The sequence below is a fragment of the Cyanistes caeruleus genome, chromosome 1 (genome assembly GCF_971803275.1).
Source record: "Cyanistes caeruleus chromosome 1, bCyaCae1.hap1.1, whole genome shotgun sequence".
In the NCBI taxonomy this organism is placed as follows: Eukaryota; Metazoa; Chordata; class Aves; order Passeriformes; family Paridae; genus Cyanistes; species Cyanistes caeruleus.
Window position 1 is genome coordinate 46,310,597 of NC_141701.1, and position 16,715 is coordinate 46,327,311.

Here is a 16,715-nt window from a genome sequence, read left to right on the forward strand (position 1 = left end):
TTCAGGATGGAGATGACAGAGATTTCTTTGCAGAGTCTTATTTACTATTTTTCAACTAAAACCAGGCAGTAAATCAATCATCATCTGTAATTATTGCTGCAGTAATTACCTTTGGGGAGTAGGTTATCATTCTTGGTGGCCTTTGTTCAAATATCTCTTTCATTTTCCCTGTTTTATTTTTCTTGAATCATGTCAGTTTCTGAGTGGATTAATAGTATTCTGAAAGCAGTCCGATTGTGAGATTTCTGAAAGGGCTAATAATGTGATTCATCTGAGGAGCTGAAAGATGCTTGCATAGACTAGCATTTAAATTCATGGATAAGAGTTTGCCCATCAATTATTGCATCTCCATTTTTAGTGAACAAACAAAAGCTGTAAGTAATGTTGCAAGGAGAATTTGAACTGTACCTCCAATGCAGCACTTATTTAAATTCCTGATTTCTTAAGTATTACTGATTTAGTCAGTACAAAATGCAGTTCTACAGATAAAAATAAACAGTCTTTTAAATAGCTTATTTGAAAAACTATTCTTTGAATGTATGTAAATGAGTTACTTAAACTCATGAGCGCTGTTTTACATCTAAATAAAATATGGAGTTACACATTACATTTCCAATTTGTCATGTACTTAGCAACCCTTTCTGGGGGGAAGATATAAGAGATATTTTTGATATGTCTGTCACTTTTGATAACTTAATTTGAAACTTATATCTTAGGGGAATACTGATACAAGGCAGGTAAATACATTAAAACAAAACGACAATTGAGTTTTTCATATTGAATGCATGAAACTAATGTTCATCTGAAATGGTGGATGTTAAGAACTAGTTAATGAGTAAATTTCTTTTATTTCTTGAAAATACACTTTTTTCAATTACCCTGGTTTCTGTTTACATTCCTTTTATATTTATTTCTCTCTATCCTTTATTTTTTATTTCTTTTTTTTTTTTTTTTCCTTTTCCCTGTTTTGGTTTCTTGCCAACTTTGGTCTGACTATCCCCCAGCAGTTGGTGAAGATTGCATCTCAGAATTGTACCTAGGAAAGAAAATAGGCATGGCTAATGTTAGACAAGCCACTTATAATTTAAGAATAATAAAGTCTTCTTTCTGAAGAAAAATAAGTTTTAATTATTTTCTGTGGCAAACGCTGTCTCTTACAAATACACTGCAGGTTTGTGGCAAAAAAAAAAAAAAAGTCTCAAAAGGAGAGTAAATGACAACTTTCTGAAAAACTGTAATTTGAATATCTTCCTTTACTTTAGGAAGGAGGAATTAAAGTTCAACTGTCGGGTACTTTAAAGCAAGGGAAGGCTCAGTTGCATCAAACTCATCAGTCCTGACCTATATTTCATTCTACTGATTAATTTATCCCATTTCCTTGGCTAGTTTCTGAAAAAAAAAAAATAAATCTATTAAGTATCATTGACCTGATCAAAATCACCTAATGCATGTGGTGAGGAAGAGAGGGAGGATAGCTGGAGAGAAGCAGGTGGGGAAAGAGAAGCCGGAGATACGATACTCGTGTGCAAGCCCCAAAAGAGGCACTGTGCAAATGAAGGGTATCAAAGAAGGGCAATTGTTTTGACTCCTTAAACTCCTGACATCCAGAGGCAGAGCCATTCCCTAAGTAAAACTATGGTAGAGACCGCTGTGATGAGAAGGCAAAGGAGAGGGCAGAGCAGCTTCTTGTATCTTGTTTAACTTGGCCATTATGAGTTGTAAACCTTTTTTTGTGTCTTGGCTTGATTTGGAGATATCACACTTGGGTTATCGAGTGCCTACCCCCACACCTCCTTCCTTTCTGGTTTATGGGGTTTTTCTTATAGGAGGGCTTGAGGTTTTTGGTGGTGTTTTTTTTTTCCTTTGCTCTTACTACCAGCTTTTGATGAGAAAGTTTGTTTAGGAAAAAAGTTACAAAAATACAGTCACTTGCAAAGAAAATTAGGTATTCTTTACACGAAACTGAATGTAAATGTAGTTCTACTAAATGTTAACTACAGGTTTCTCTAAGCTAAAGCCAGGTAATATTCATTACTACGTTCAAAGTCACCCATGAAAAATCATTGAAATGGCAATTGTTAGATAAGCTATCACAAGAAAACTAGTACAGCTCTATATGTTTACTAGAAGTGCTGATCTCTGATTTCTTTTTGTGGAAAAAAACCCAAACAACCTGCGGTTTTACTTTAAAGTAAATTTTTACTCCATGCAATTTTGTGTCCTACATGCAGAAATAAAATTAGTAAATGTTAGTTCCTAGAAAGATGAGCAGGATACATTTCTCAGTTCTATTTTACATACCCGTGCTCTGCTTAAAGAAGGCTTCAATCTTGAAATATATAAGCCCAGAATGTCTCCTGAAGTTGTTCCCTGTTTTTGAGGAAACCTAGGTAATCTTTCCATCCTGAATGAATTTACAGCTGCAGCTCAATTCATGCAGAGTATCGGTGGTCTGAGCAAATATATCTGTGTTTTAATGAGACCTGTTTCCTCAACACAGAATCCAAGTGAAAGGATGTTTCTTATGCAGAGGTGCAGGTTTTGTGGTGTAGTACCAAGGAAGGTAGAATAATAATGGATTAAAAGAAAAATATTACTAACCAGCAGCATTAGTTCAGAGAGAATTTGATATTCGGATCCCCTTCCAACAGTAGCCTTTACATTTCTCTGTATCTGTCAACTGTTTGAATGTTTGTTTGCAGCCCCAGCCCCTCCCTGGCTTCCAAATTGCATGGGCTAGACTCAAAAGTCATGAGATTGTCTGCTGATTAGACTGTAATCAATCCAGCATAAACAAAAACAGCAATTAGTATTGGCATTATTTCTGTGAACTTGACTTTAAGTTTTGGTATTATTGGTCCAAAGAACTTTTTCTGAACAGGCTGTTTTCAGGAACTGTGTTATTTTGGCATCATCATTTTATAGGGAGGGAACAAAAAATTCATGAGATTCCATTTGGCCTGAAAAACAAAAACATCTGTTTGATGCATGAGTAAATTGCTGACTTTTATTTGGCTATCCAAAAAAGGGCAAAAATTAGGATACCGAACATAAAAGAGTACGTGAAAAAAAAAAAAGAAAAAGAAATTACAAAGAGGATTTAAGATTAGCATCTTTTTTTATAATGTGGGCTATTTATAGCCTTCTCTTTTGGACTTGTCAAAACATGCCTTTATGTATTAAAGAAATCCTTAACAACAAAAACATCCCTAACTTTTAGTAATATTAATTGACTTTGGCAATGCATAATGATATTGATGGTCTTGATTAGCTGAGGGATTACAGTAATGCCCAGTCATTTCTGGGGCCAGCATGAGTTATATTGACCATCATTGTCTGCTGCTTGGGGTTAGGCACCATTAAAAGTGAACATCTAAACAGCTACTAGCTGTACTGCTAGTTTCCACAAAGGTGAAATCTTGTGACAAAGATAATATTAAGAGGTTTAGTAAGGCTGCTGATGTGTTTGGATTGGTTTGATTTTGTTTTCCTGAGTAGCTGTTAACTTGTGTAACAAGGGAAGCTGTCAGTATGGAGTCACTTATCTAACATGTGTAGGATAACATTATCCAACATGATCTAAGATCTCTTGAAAGGCTTTATGTTGCTCTATAATTCATTCTGTCTAATTTACAGCTGGTTTAATAGCTCTCAATTCTTTGTTCTGAAACACAATTCAGTATTTTCAAACTTGCGCATTTTGAAAAAAAAAAAATCTTCCCTTTGAAAAACTGTGCATGAGGAAAAGATCCAGAAAAACTGTCAACATTTTATGTAGACCATATGGATTCGGTATTTTTTTTCCGTGTAAAATAATTAAAATAAGATATTTGGAGGGTTTTATTTTAGATTTATTAAAACAAAGTTCTGATACCCTAAGACAACCTCCTAGAATCTTTTCCTAGCCATATTTTACAATTTCCATTGGTTTCTGCAGGGTTACCTGAGCTCAGAATCAGTCCCAGCTGGGGGTTGGGAAAATGCATTATTTCACTTAAATCAGAACTGTGGCATATATATGTACATATATATAAATATTTCCCTGAAGGGACAACAGACAGATCTACAAAGAATTTGGCCTGTTTTATTTGGTGCTGTGAAAATGTACATGTCTGTTTTCAAATACATTTTGTAGAGTGTTACTACAAAGCTTTAAAGTTTTTCAGTTGCTGTCTTTATAAAAGTTGGACAGCACAAGAGAGGCTTTTAAATACTTTTAAATCATAATGTAACATTTGGCATAGGACTCTGACAAAAGATGGATGTGCAAAGACCAAAAGAGGTGGTGAGGTTTGTTTTTGTTTTAAAATTAGACAGCTTGGGTTCTATTTCACCTCAAGTATGAGTAATTATGCTAGTTTAGCAATTATTAGAGATGAAAGAAATTCTGTTAGATATGAGTCTCCTAAACTTCAGTAGCTTTAGTTTTAGCCAGGATAATGATCAAGGAGTAGTTAGCCATATGCCTAGGGACTATGCTGTAGCAAAAAAGATACGGCTGATCTTGGGGGTATCCTTATTACAACATGTTATAATTAACATTTTCATTCAGCCCTCCTACTTTCCAAAAAATCCTCTTTATTTTTTTCTGTGCACTCATTGGTAAGACTGCACAAAATTGCTCTCTTTCAATGGATTTTTGAAACAGGACAGTTGTCTTCCATATTTAGAATATTAATTAACACTGGTCACGGGGCTTTTTCCCCCCATTTCATGTTCCTTTAGTTTCAGACACATTTTTTTTCCCCTCTATGCTGAGTAATTATTAAGAAAAAAGATGTTGAAATTTTTTTTTCCCTCCTCCTTTTTAGAATTTAGTCTAGGTCATACACATCCTTCTGGAGCGTGCACGTTTGGGTTTTAGATTTTCCTTTTTGCTAGGGTGATGCTGTGCATGCCATACTGCAACTGTTCTTTGTACAGTTGAAACCATAGAATGTGTACTCAAAAGGGTTGTAGGGTTGTTACTTACCCATTCTGTACAATTAAAGCCCAATGAAGTTTCAGAAATTTTGAGGGCTTGTTCTCATTGTGGTCTCCCTCCTTTTTTTTTTTTTTTGTATCATAGGGTTAAGGGTGTTTTTTCAATGAGTGGTTTGTCTGATACTTTCACTTTTAAATATAGGTACAATTAGGTGCAATTTTTCTTTGGAAGAGTAGGAATTCTAGTCATTCAAAATTTCTTAAATCTATCTATCTATCAATCATCTATCTCTCTATCTCTCTATCTCTCTATCTCTCTATCTCTCTATCTCTCTATGTCAGTATAGTTGCATTCCCCACTTCTTTATTTAATGTGATATGGACTTGCTGTAGTTCTTGAAAAATGCAGTATCTAGCTAGCCTTCTTAAAAATTTGGCAGTGTTAGTCCTCAGTTGGACAGCCGGCTGAAGCAGAACACCTTTTTGTCCTGAGGAAAAATGGATGGGATGTTGATAGTGAGGATTTTCAGTGTTTTCCTTCTGCCCAAAACCTCATTTTTTGAGAGCTTATTCTCTCATGCAAAGGCAATAACCTGGAGCATGAATTTTATCCTTACCTAACACAAATGCAAAACCACTCTCCAGTTTCTCACAGAGATGCTCAGTGTTCCACACAAATGTGGAAAAGCTAGAGCACTTCTGTGTCTAAATTTCCTGGCTTTTGTGTACAGTCCCTGAGACCTGTTGTACCCTTACTATTTTTATGATTTGTTTTGCTGGAAAAATATATTTCAAACAATGAGTTCCTTGATAATTGATTTTCTAGTTTCATTTTTCTGTTGTTCACTTTTTTGGTAACATATCAAGTTCAACTTCCATTATTGATTCATTCACATTTTGAAAGCAGCTTTAAAAACAAAAATAAAATACCTGCTCTGTTTCTGAACTGGATGATGTGATGTAGTGAGGCAGTGTCCTTGGGAAGACCAGGCTATGCTTTGATCAACAAAAACTTTCTCTGGCACTGAATTATGATGGCTGGAGTTTTTTTTTCCAGACAGAATCAAGTGACTTTCTAACTTTTGACAGTGGCAGTAGGAAGGAGGAGGGGGTGGGGAAGTTAATTATTTTCCACCTCCAAAGAATACAATTGTGAGGAAGGAACTTTCTGATTCACTGGTTCCAGGACAACAGGATGTCAAGATCCATGCCTGATGTAACGTTTTCACTCTGAAGATGGGAGGAGGAAATGGGTTTGTATTGGTCTCTGCGTGCAACCACTGACTGGGAAGGGATTGTGTTACGTGACTTATAAAGAGCTAGAGCACAGGAAGAGATTTGGTTTGCAATTTCTGGTGAATCTGTTGAGCAGGAGACTTGCTTGTCAGATGCAAATGTGAATCAATGAAGAAAGGTCAGAAGTCTTTAAGGATAGGTAAAAAATAAGAATTAAAAAAAAAAAAAGGGCTTGCATGCTGCAAGGTGTTTCATTCTTAGATGCTGATCTGCTTAGTTTGTAGTTACCTACACCTTGCATCAAACTCTTGGATTCTTTATATGGTTCACAAGTAAATAGGGGTTGTGAATGCTGTTGAGCAGAAATTATTTTAAGGAGGCAGCAGGAAAAACTCGGAAATAATAATGTGTTTTAACTCCTCCCCTGTCCTAGATGTGGACATCTTAGTGCAACAGGGCATCTCATAGCAGTCACTTACCTGACTCAGGTTTTGGAGGTAAAGATAAAATTCCTTTCCTCTCAAGCTAGAGCAAATTGAGTTGGTGTGCTGCTGCTCTTCCTCTCCTTTACCGAAGAGGGAAAATCTTTGCTCTGCTGGGATGTGAGAGGCAGGAGCTCTGTTTTGTGCTTTGTCTAAAGGTGTTTTATCTGTATCTCACAGGGAGGACATCCGTCATTACACAGCAGTATATTTTGTTATGAGTGTGAGTTGCCCTGTTATTTTTGTCAATGCTGTTCCCCTTTTCAAAAGTCTAATTGTTTGTTGGACAAGGGGGTGAGAAAGAGCAAGAGCATAATCAGGGCTCTAATAGTTTGAGTACCGTGAAGAAAAAGGGGAGACCTGGGTCCTGGTGTGCCAGGTACTTCCTGCCACTTCTGATGAATTATGTCAGGGCAGCTAGGATTGGAGTCCACTCCCTGTGATGGTGCCCCAACCACAAGGATAAAATATCATGCTAATTCTTGTTTCTAGTTCAGTGAATATTGTAGATGAAGTATGGTAGCTTCAACAGCAATGACTGAGTGCACTTCAAGTCTAAGGGTAAGCGTTCTTTACTAGGAAGCTCACGATGTGAGTACAAATCCTTCTGATGGAGGAGAAAGTTCAGCTGGTGCCACCCACAACCTGGGTGAGTGATGTAACCAGTGGATGTGGGCAAGAGGGGAAAAGGAAGATGTATTTCAACCTATACATTTTCTGCCAGTGTTTTGTAGCAACCAGGGAAAGGTATATGAACTCCCAAGGACCAGCCCATAAGACTGCATCCAAACCCAGGGCAAGCAGGAGAATTCTTAAGTGCCCACTATCCAGCTGTGGTGGGGCATCAGCCAGTTTGATTTCAGCACTGAGAAAGCCTTGGTGGTAAAACCACAGGTACTGCCTGACCTCAGTGGCATCTGAACAGAACTGCTGACAATGTAGCTGCAGCATCCCCTCACCAGTTTTTTGGCTTCTAAACTCCTCTGTGGATATACATTAGATTGATGTTCTACATGATAGAAAGTCATCTAGAATAGAGCAGTGAGTCTGAGGGATCAAAAATTAACTTATAAAACCCTAGTATACAATAGAAGGAGATCTCTGATAAATCAGGGATAATCTCAGTTGAAAGGAGGTAGGCAGTTGGTTTGGTTTTTATTGAGTCAGGTAAAGGTATGTTTCAGGTAATAGAGCTAAAGCATACAGCTGTATTTCAGTTTGGTATTGGAACAGTGTCAGACAGCCCATAGTCCTCAATTTAGGTGTCCCATTTTTGGCACATAAATAAATGATTTAAGTTTCAGAGGCAAGGATCATCTACAATAACCTTTACTGTAAGTCTTCATAGCCCTTCTTTATATCACCTGTCTTCAGACTTGTGTGATGTTGGTTACTTTGAGGTTCTGTGATCCATACATCAGTTTAATTCCAATTGCTCTCTCTTGCTGAGTTTAGACTTTTGTAGACAGTGTTTAATGAATTTCCTGTTTTCTAAGCACAGTTGTAAATACAGTGCTGTAGAAGCACCAGGAATTTGTATTTGTCCTGTTGAGTAAGAAATCTGAGGTGATACATAGCTTCAGAATGCTGAGAGGAATTACTTTGAATGTGTTCATGTTAAGTGCTCAGCTTGGTAATTAGGGTTAAAATTTATCTTAGCCTCCTAACTTCTGTCCTCCCCCCAAAATGGACTGGTTTCTCACAGCATATTGTCAGGAATGGAGGTGGAGTACTCGGTCTAAGACAGGAAAGACAGCTTAAAGTCCTGACCTTGGTACTAAGAACTGACTCCCTCTAGCTTTGCTAATTCTCACTGTGGTCCTCAATTTGACTCCGAGATCTATTATAATCTGTTACATTGCATGGTAGAGAATCTTAGGGATGACTGAAATTTACTTGAGGTTTATAAAAAGCTCTAAGATTCTTTGGAGAAAAGTACTTTTTAAAATATAACCTCATTAGTTTACTTAACAATAGAAATATGAATATATGTATATGTGGTTTAACCTTTTAAAAGGATGCATAGTTATGGAGGCAAAGTTAGAATTTTGGACAGGATTAATTAATCTATGACTTCTGCTATCCTAAAAAATATATCCTCCTTCCCCCTACCCAGCTTTGGGGTTTAGAATTATCCCTCTGCTGCTGGAAAGAGCATCTTCTGCCTTTCCTCCACACAGTGTTATGTAAAACTGGACGTCTTTAGGCTGTCACATTTGGATACCGTCATCCTTGAGATCAAGGGTTGGAAGAATATCCAAAGGATTTCTTAAGCATAATTTCTTTCCACTTAAGTATATTTATTACTTTTATGTTTATGTGCTGCCTAGGAAAATACTTTATTTTAGCATAAGAATAATATTTTCCAACCACTGCAGTTTAATTGGGAACTCCTAATTCAGTCATTCTACTAGAAGAACATTAGGGGAAAAAAAACAAGCTCAGTGTTGGGACAGACTAAAGAGAGGAGTGAAGAATATGAGTGCTATGAGGGACTTTGTCTTCTGGAAAAAGCAAATGCAAGAGGAAAGAATGCTTTATATAACAGGAATCTTTTAAGGAAAATAATTTCCAATGTCAAGAGAATATTGTTACAATGCTGGGGGGGAGTAGAAATAGGAAAAGGGGTATGTCACAGCACAAAGGAAAACAAATCAGCCATATAAATATTCATCCATGTGATTAATTGGACTTTTGTAAAGTTGTGGCTACGCACAGAACTGGTTTTCAATGGAGTTCTGGAATATAGATATTTGAAATGTTAATATGCCAATTTCTTTTTTCCAATTCTTCTAACACTGAAGTCATTGGGAGGATATACATTTGACAGTCAAATTGGTAGTCTGCCTGGTAGCCTATAGATAGGAGTTGATGCTAGGTGAAGCTGGTCAGAAAATAATAATACTTTCTTAGCATTTCTGAACTTTTATAATGCCAGTTATCTTAAAGGCCATTATGAGGCATTCTGAAATGTTTGCTGAATTCCAGAAGTCACCCACTGAATTGCTGCCACAGCAGGTGTGAAAATCCTGTGCTAGTATGTGTCAGCCAGAAGGGTTTGAAAGGTGAGTCGTAGACACCAGTGGTACCTAGGGAGAGAAGAAAGCCGAGGAAGGTGTAGCCCTAGCAGGTTATTCATTGACACGTGATCCTGAGTTTAATTCTTCTCTGTAACTTCTTTAATTTCAATTTTGTATCCTGACGGAACCCTTGTGGAGACGTATTTCCACAGCATGTTATTGCAAAGTGTGAAACATCTTCAGAATCCATTGACTTTAATAGAGCTAGAGGATACTCAACGTCCCCTGCAACTGGCTCTTAAATTTGCCTTCTGCTATATGATTAATCTGTCTGCTCATACTTAATATCTACCTGTAGATGGTGGCAGTATGAATGTCCTCTTGTTTTTTTATGTGGCCACGAGGAGAAGCGGAGAGATACTTCCAGAAATTACAGTCATTTGTAGATACTGAAATAATGGCACACACGTTTTATTTCTGTTCTGTCTCAGTAACTCAGTAAATTGTGTATTGATTATGCTAATACAGCTAGTGTCTCTATTACTTGTCTGCAGAAATTATTCAAACATGTAGATTGAAGATGCACTTGGCAAAGTTACCATCCTAAGAAAAAGGCTTTTGTGCAAAGATGGCTTTAAATTGAATTACTAATCATATGCTAATGGAAGTTTATAGATCAAGTATTGAATTGTACAGAATGTAAAGTGCAAGGTAAAAATATGTATTCTAAACTTCCTATCCTGACAGTCTTAGTTGTTACATTAGGTTTATTTTCACATCTCTCAAGGAATATGTTTTATGAAGGGATAAATCAATAGCAATCTATTTTTATAGTTTATTTTGGGATATGTAGTTTCTCCTGCTTTGTTTACCAAGCTTAAGAGAGGCACAGGCATTTGGGGCAGTTATTTTTTTTTTTTTTTTTCAAAATATATTGATCTACCTAGATTAGAAGAAACCAGACTTTTTTTCAATTATCTTTTGCTTTTATTTTATTATGGTTTGTAATAGGTCAGAAACCATAAATTTTAGCCAGAGTTCTCCAAAAGGCTTCCCTTTCAGTGAAAGTGTAATTTTCCACATTTCTAATTTTATCCATTTCTTTTCTGTACAAGTTTTTTCCAGGCATCAACCAGAAATGACTTGCGCTCTTCCTTAGGGTGCTAAAACTACAGATTAACTTTTCAGAGAAGGGGAATCCTGGTTACTCAGTAGAATATGAATGAGATTTTGCAAGCTGGAAAATCAGTCTATGTTTTGTAGCAACTTTAGAAAGTAATCTTCCTCCTTTATGGTCCAACCATGAGTCCCATGAACAGACTAAACAAAAGGGGTGAAATCCTCATTGATCAGCAGGTGTTGCTGTAGAGCAGTCAGGAGCTTAAATTTAAATTTGGGACCTCTCTACCAAAATTCCCACAGGTTTTCCTCATTGGCTGTCCTTGATGGTTCTACTTGATTCCTTGCATTGTTTTGGTGGGGTTTTTTTGGGGTTTTTTTTCTGTTCTTGCTGTTGGGTTTTTTGTTTTCGTTTTTTGTTTGTTTGTTTGTTTTTATTTTTTATTTTTTATTTTTTAATTTTTATTCTTTCTTTAGAAAGAAATAGTTAGTCTTAATGCTGACAGTCAGCAGCGTAAGCATGAGATGTGCTCTGAAATGATGTTCTGATGTGAACTGAAACCAGGGTTTGCCTCGGACACTGGCTGTTCCAAAGCTGAAACATCTTAACCTTTCACATGGATACAGCTTCAGTTTAGAGATACGTTTTTATTTCTATTTTTTTTTTGAGTAAAAATTTAGGAGCTGGTACCTATCCAACCCACAGCTTTTTTAATGGCAGATAGAACTGACATGTTGGATTTCTTTTCCCTTACTAATATTTTTTTAAATTGTTCTCAAGAAGTCTGGTGCCAGAGTTGTAGTGATCTAGTCCTTTTTTAAAATTTTATTACCTGGGGTTCCTGTTTTTGTTTCTCAGAAGTTGTCCTGAGAAAATGGGTAGTAGGAAATTGATCATTTGTTGTTTTAAGGAACAGATGAGTCAATTGAGAAATAATACTACAGCTAACAAAGCAGGTGACCTGTGGTCATAAACATGTAGTTGTAGGGACAAGGAATATTGTTGCTTTCATAACAACATGTATCTAGAAGTTTTGTTCAGCCATAACATTTCTTGTTCATACTGGATTTATATAGTATTATTCTGCTTTTCTGAGGCTTCTGTATTCTGGCTTCATTACACAGAATTCATCTTACCTTATGCGAGGATGTGGTATATGCTATAATGAAGGTGTGCAATTACAGATTTAAGGTATCAATAATGTTGATGTTTGAATTAATAATAGTGCATACATGCTACTCTTTTATTTGCATATGATCCTTGTTCCTTTTTTAGTTACATGCCATGCTCATGCTAGAGAAAGGGTTTTGGTTAGCAAAATTTAACTCATACCTTTCCATAGATTCTGTTTAAAGGTGTCTTCCTCTTCTGAAAGAAAACAGTGTAGTTAATGTCTAAGGGAGGTTAACATTGGCTGCATGTCAGGCTACCTTTCATAGTCAGCTGAGTTTAACGGTGGCCTGAAAGCTGAAATAGCACTGAAGTTTTCAGAATCTGTTACTGAAAAGGTGTTAAGTGCTAATCGAGAGCTTATCTGATGCTACCAGCTGTAGCCTACTTAATGTAAGGAATACCCTTGCAAGTTGGAGGAAAGAGCTAACTTAATGCAAAGGAAAATGAGATGCTATTTTGTAGGTGACTCGCTAATTCAGTGGGTTTTGTAGAGTAGATTTCTTTTCCTTTTTACCATATTTTCCCCTAGATATGGTTTTATTTTTCCTGACAAGTATGTCAGTCTAATTTACTGTTATTGGCAAGTCTTTGTGCCATGGCCTGCTTGATCTACTTATTTCTGTTGTGACTGGGAATCTTTACAGGGATGAGCAAGGGTTTAGAAAAATGCTAATCACAACACTACCTGCTTTTATACTTGTTTTCTTTTTTAAGTGCAATAAAGACATAGTGGTCAGCCTTTGTTGAAAGCAAGTCAGCTCTCACAGAATTTTCAGATCCCAAAATAGCAGGGAAGTTGTAAAATGTTTGTTTTCACAAGGCATATGCTGTCATGTTTTCATGGTACAAAATTGCATACCTGGAAACAATTTGTTAGTCAGTATCCATGCTTATTTTTTTCCATTTTAGGAGCTAAAAATGTTTGGTGTACCTCTCAGTCAGCAGTGTGAAGCTGAGTACATTTCACTGTGGAGTGAAGAGCAGGGAGAGATTCTGGTACTGCAGCTGGTGGCAGTAGACATTGAGGACAGAACAGCAGAAAAAATTAACTCTTTCATTTTGGTTTACACTTAAAAGTGGAGATCATGTTTACTTCTCAGCAAGTAGCCAGCTGGGAATTAGTTAGTGAAAAGTTCATGTTTGAAGACCTCAATTCCATCTTGAAACTTAAGAAATGGTACAGGTCTTAAACTGCTTTTTTGAACTGAGAAGGGACATTTATCATTGTTGAGGACAGCAGATGAGTCTACAACCTTTAATAAGGCCGATTAGTAGGTGGTGATGATAAAGGAGAGTTTCCTCTTGAGGGATTGAAGAGTTGACTAATTTTCAGTTTTAGAGCTTGTTCTTATTTACATTTTTTGGAAATACATCAGCAGCTAATGATGGACATAAATAGGGTCAGGTAGGGCTGCTGCAGCGGTTTTCCTGGGAATTTTGAAGGGGTCACAATAGATGGTATCTTTTTTTTGTTGTTGTTTTCTTTTTTAATTGCATACTAGTTTTACTCATTATTTTTCTTTCTTTACTAATGAAACTTACTGATCTGTGCTACCTTAGAGAAAAATCTTTCTATTTAGCTTAGTTTACGTTTGACCATGCATTCCCCAAACCTCAGCTTTTCATGAGGTTTTCCCACTGCTTTCTTTGTCTGACTGGTTTCCTTCAGCTGTGAGGATGCTGGGCTGACTGCTTCAGTGTAACAAAGAAAATCATACAGTGTTATCACAGCTGAGGTGCTGGTAACATCGTGGCTGCAAAACACAAGTTCAGCTTATAAATTAGCTCATAAAATAATATTTTGTGAAATACTGGACTGACTGCAGGGCTGGGGAAACTTTTCTCAGATCTCTGCAAATGAGAAGAGTTTGCTTGCTAGCCACAGCTCTGGGACAGAGATACAGATTGTTCAGGGTCCTTCAGAGATTGTACTTGATTCTTTCTGATATATGCACTGTGTTACAAGTTTCTGGTGTTCTAAGAGTGTCCTTATGAAAACTGGTGTTTTTTTTCTAGAAACTCAGATTCTAGAAACAACCAGTTGTATGAAGCCTTGGGGTTGGCGGAGGAGGAAAAGAGGTACCTGTGGAGTGTGTATATGTATCTCTTCTTTTGCATATATGTCTAGATTTATATGTGACCCCTAAGTGTTGCACTCTCTTGTCCCAAGAACCAGGAAAAATACCTCAAATCTTTGGACTTTAAATTCAGTTGCATGATTATTTTTTGAGGTCTGAATTCTTGGGAGTGGAAATGCTGCAGAAGTGCAGTCTTTCCCCTTTCAGCTTTTTCCCCTGTGGAGGCAGAAAGAATTCTTTTCTCTCCGCTGTTCTCTAACTCAAAGAACTCAGTCTTTGGGAGAATAAAAAGGAAATGGTTCTGCCTTTTAGCTCTTCCCTTACTTTTGCTTTGGGAGAGTCAATCTTACTTAGGCATCGTATCAGAACGCAAGAGAACAGCGCTCTCTAATTTTTCAAAGTAGCAGCAGAATGGCTCTTGTTAGGTTCACTCACCCAACAAGTTTTGAATAGTGAATCTGACAAGAATTGTATTGTTTTTAGTTCTACTGCTCTGGAAAGCTGTGAGCCAAGGGAAAGATGCTGGCATGGTATATACAGTAAAACAGCATGGGGTTAGTTCTCCTTTGCAAGGCTGTCTGCACTGCTGTTTGCTACTGAATATAGGATTATTACTATTTTTTAAAGCTTGTGTATGAACTAGCACACACACCTCTCCCATCTGCCAGGAGAAGGCTTTCTCTTATCTGTGTGGAGCAAGCAGAATCTTAAAGCCCATAATTGTTCTCTTATTTAGATCTGTAATCAAATACAGTAAAGTGCATTGAAGACAAATATCGCAGAGGAAATTCGATTTGTTTTTTTAAGCCATGAAAAAGATTTGGTCACTCTGCTCTCAGATTTGTAGCTTCCATACAGCAATGTATTCTGTCTTGGTCTGGTCTACACTTTCGCACTTTGCAGTGCAGCTTTTCTTGCCCGTGTTGTGCAAGCATTGCTGGCTTTCAGAACTGAGGCTGGTGTAAAGATGCTTGAAACACTTCAGCTACCTACCTAACATCTTTTTTGTTTGTTTTGTTTTTGTTTTGTTTACCTTTTTCTGACAGTAGAAGAAAATGAAACAGAGGACCATCAGGCAGGTGTGGGACACACAGCCGCACAGACTGGTAATGCTGAATTCCTTCATTAGTGCTTGCTTGCCATTTGACAACAGTGTGAGGGATTTTTGTACGGGGTGTTTTTGCAAAGCCTGCACTCTTCTTTCTCTGTTTCAGCTTAGAATGCATTCTTAGGGCTTGCAATGGAGAATAACGTTCCTCTCCCTTTACCTTTCAATTTCTGACAATTAGAAATTCTGCCTTTTATAGGTCAGCTGACTGAAAGTGAGATGCTTCTAAAGTACAGCATGCTTTTCTTTTTTTCTTATTTCCTTTTTTGTTAAATTTAATCCTTTTCTACATTCCCCATGTAACCATCACCCCCCATGCCATTTCAGATAAACTTTATTATTTATTTCATTTAAACTATTTTTGTATTTCTGAAATATATGGATGGGTGTGATTTCTTTAAAGATCGTTTGTATAATTTCTTGCCAGAGATTAATTAAGGGCTCTTTAATTTTAATAAGTGAGATTGGGTGGACAAAACTGTTGTTTGAGTCAGGATCACAGGGATAAATATTGTTAACAATCATGAAGAAATAACTGTTAATTCCCCAAAACAACAAGGGCTTCTTTATTCTCTAACATGGGTCAGAGAATGAAAGAAATAATTTGTTTCTGTCTTTGTTACTGGTTTCACTGAATTTTATCTGAAGAGAAGGACTGACTCATCTGAATAGTCTTATTCATTCAGCTGAGGTCACCTTTTGGAGTAAGGGCTGGCTCCTTAAGGATATTCCTAGAAGGCTAGTCATGTCTGAATATGTGTAGGTAATCTGTTTGAGAACAGCTGGAATTATTCCTCTTACGAAGGTGAAGACTGCAGTTAATTTTTTCTTCAGCTTTATACTTCTGTGTGTGTCCTGTGGACTTGTGTTTGGTGCCTTTTATAGGTTCTAATGGCTTTGTGCATAAAGTGGATTGTTTGAAGAGAGTAAATAAAAGCAAGGGAGTTCTTTGCCTTTTTAATGGGAAATTTCTTAAACTATTTTCAGTGTACATGTGTCTCCATTTAGCTATCTGCAAATCCTTGAAAAAAGCAGACTTTTCCTGCTGCAGACACATGAAGTTGAAAAATAGGAAACTGCAAAGCCAGAGATGGATGTCAAGAACAGTGGCTCTTCTGCATTTCTATTTTTTTTTTTTCTTAAAATAATTCTCAGTGGTTAAGTTACATTGCTAGTTCTTTATTTACCATCATGTCCTGTGTTGTTCTCTGTTCATTTCTAAGGCAGGATTTAGCATTCTGTTTTTCTTCATAGGAAGAATGCAGTGCCGATATTAAAAAGCCTGATAGAGCAAGCAGTACAGAAGGCCTGCACTGTGTACACACTGCCAGAAGTTTTTATAGTAATACTTTGTATCTAAGCTCTGGCTCTAACCATTAAATGTGCTTTTTATAGAGTACCAAGTTATAATGTAGTGCAGCTACGGCATATTAATCTTACTGCAGAGATTTAATGAGGCAGTTGTTTTGCGATGGACACTATTGGGAGCAGGGAGCGACAGAGTTTTACTTTACCACTGAGCTGAAGAAATATTCCTTGCCTGGTAATAATTATAACCACATGATCTAAGTTTTC

General features: G+C 36.9%; 1 protein-coding gene across 23 annotated transcripts in view; it reads left to right on the plus strand.

Annotated features, from left to right (window-relative positions):
* ZNF521 (zinc finger protein 521) overlaps positions 1-16,715 on the plus strand; it is a 229,877-nt gene that overhangs the window by 4,175 nt on the left and 208,987 nt on the right. For 9 of the 23 annotated variants that reach the window (XR_015287061.1, XR_015287039.1, XM_086889925.1 and 6 more), the window contains 2 exons: positions 13,971-14,033; positions 15,079-15,138. The exons of 4 other annotated variants lie outside the window; for them this stretch is intronic. Coding sequence is in view for 17 of the 19 variants with exons in the window: in XM_086889925.1 (XP_086746051.1) it covers positions 13,971-14,033; positions 15,079-15,138 (123 nt within the window). In the remaining 2 variants the exon portion in view is untranslated. Of the gene's footprint in view, positions 1-13,970; positions 14,034-15,078; positions 15,139-16,541; positions 16,684-16,715 lie in introns of those variants that run through there. 10 more of the 23 variants (XM_086889958.1, XM_086889935.1, XM_086889997.1 and 7 more) reach the window with 4 other exon arrangements.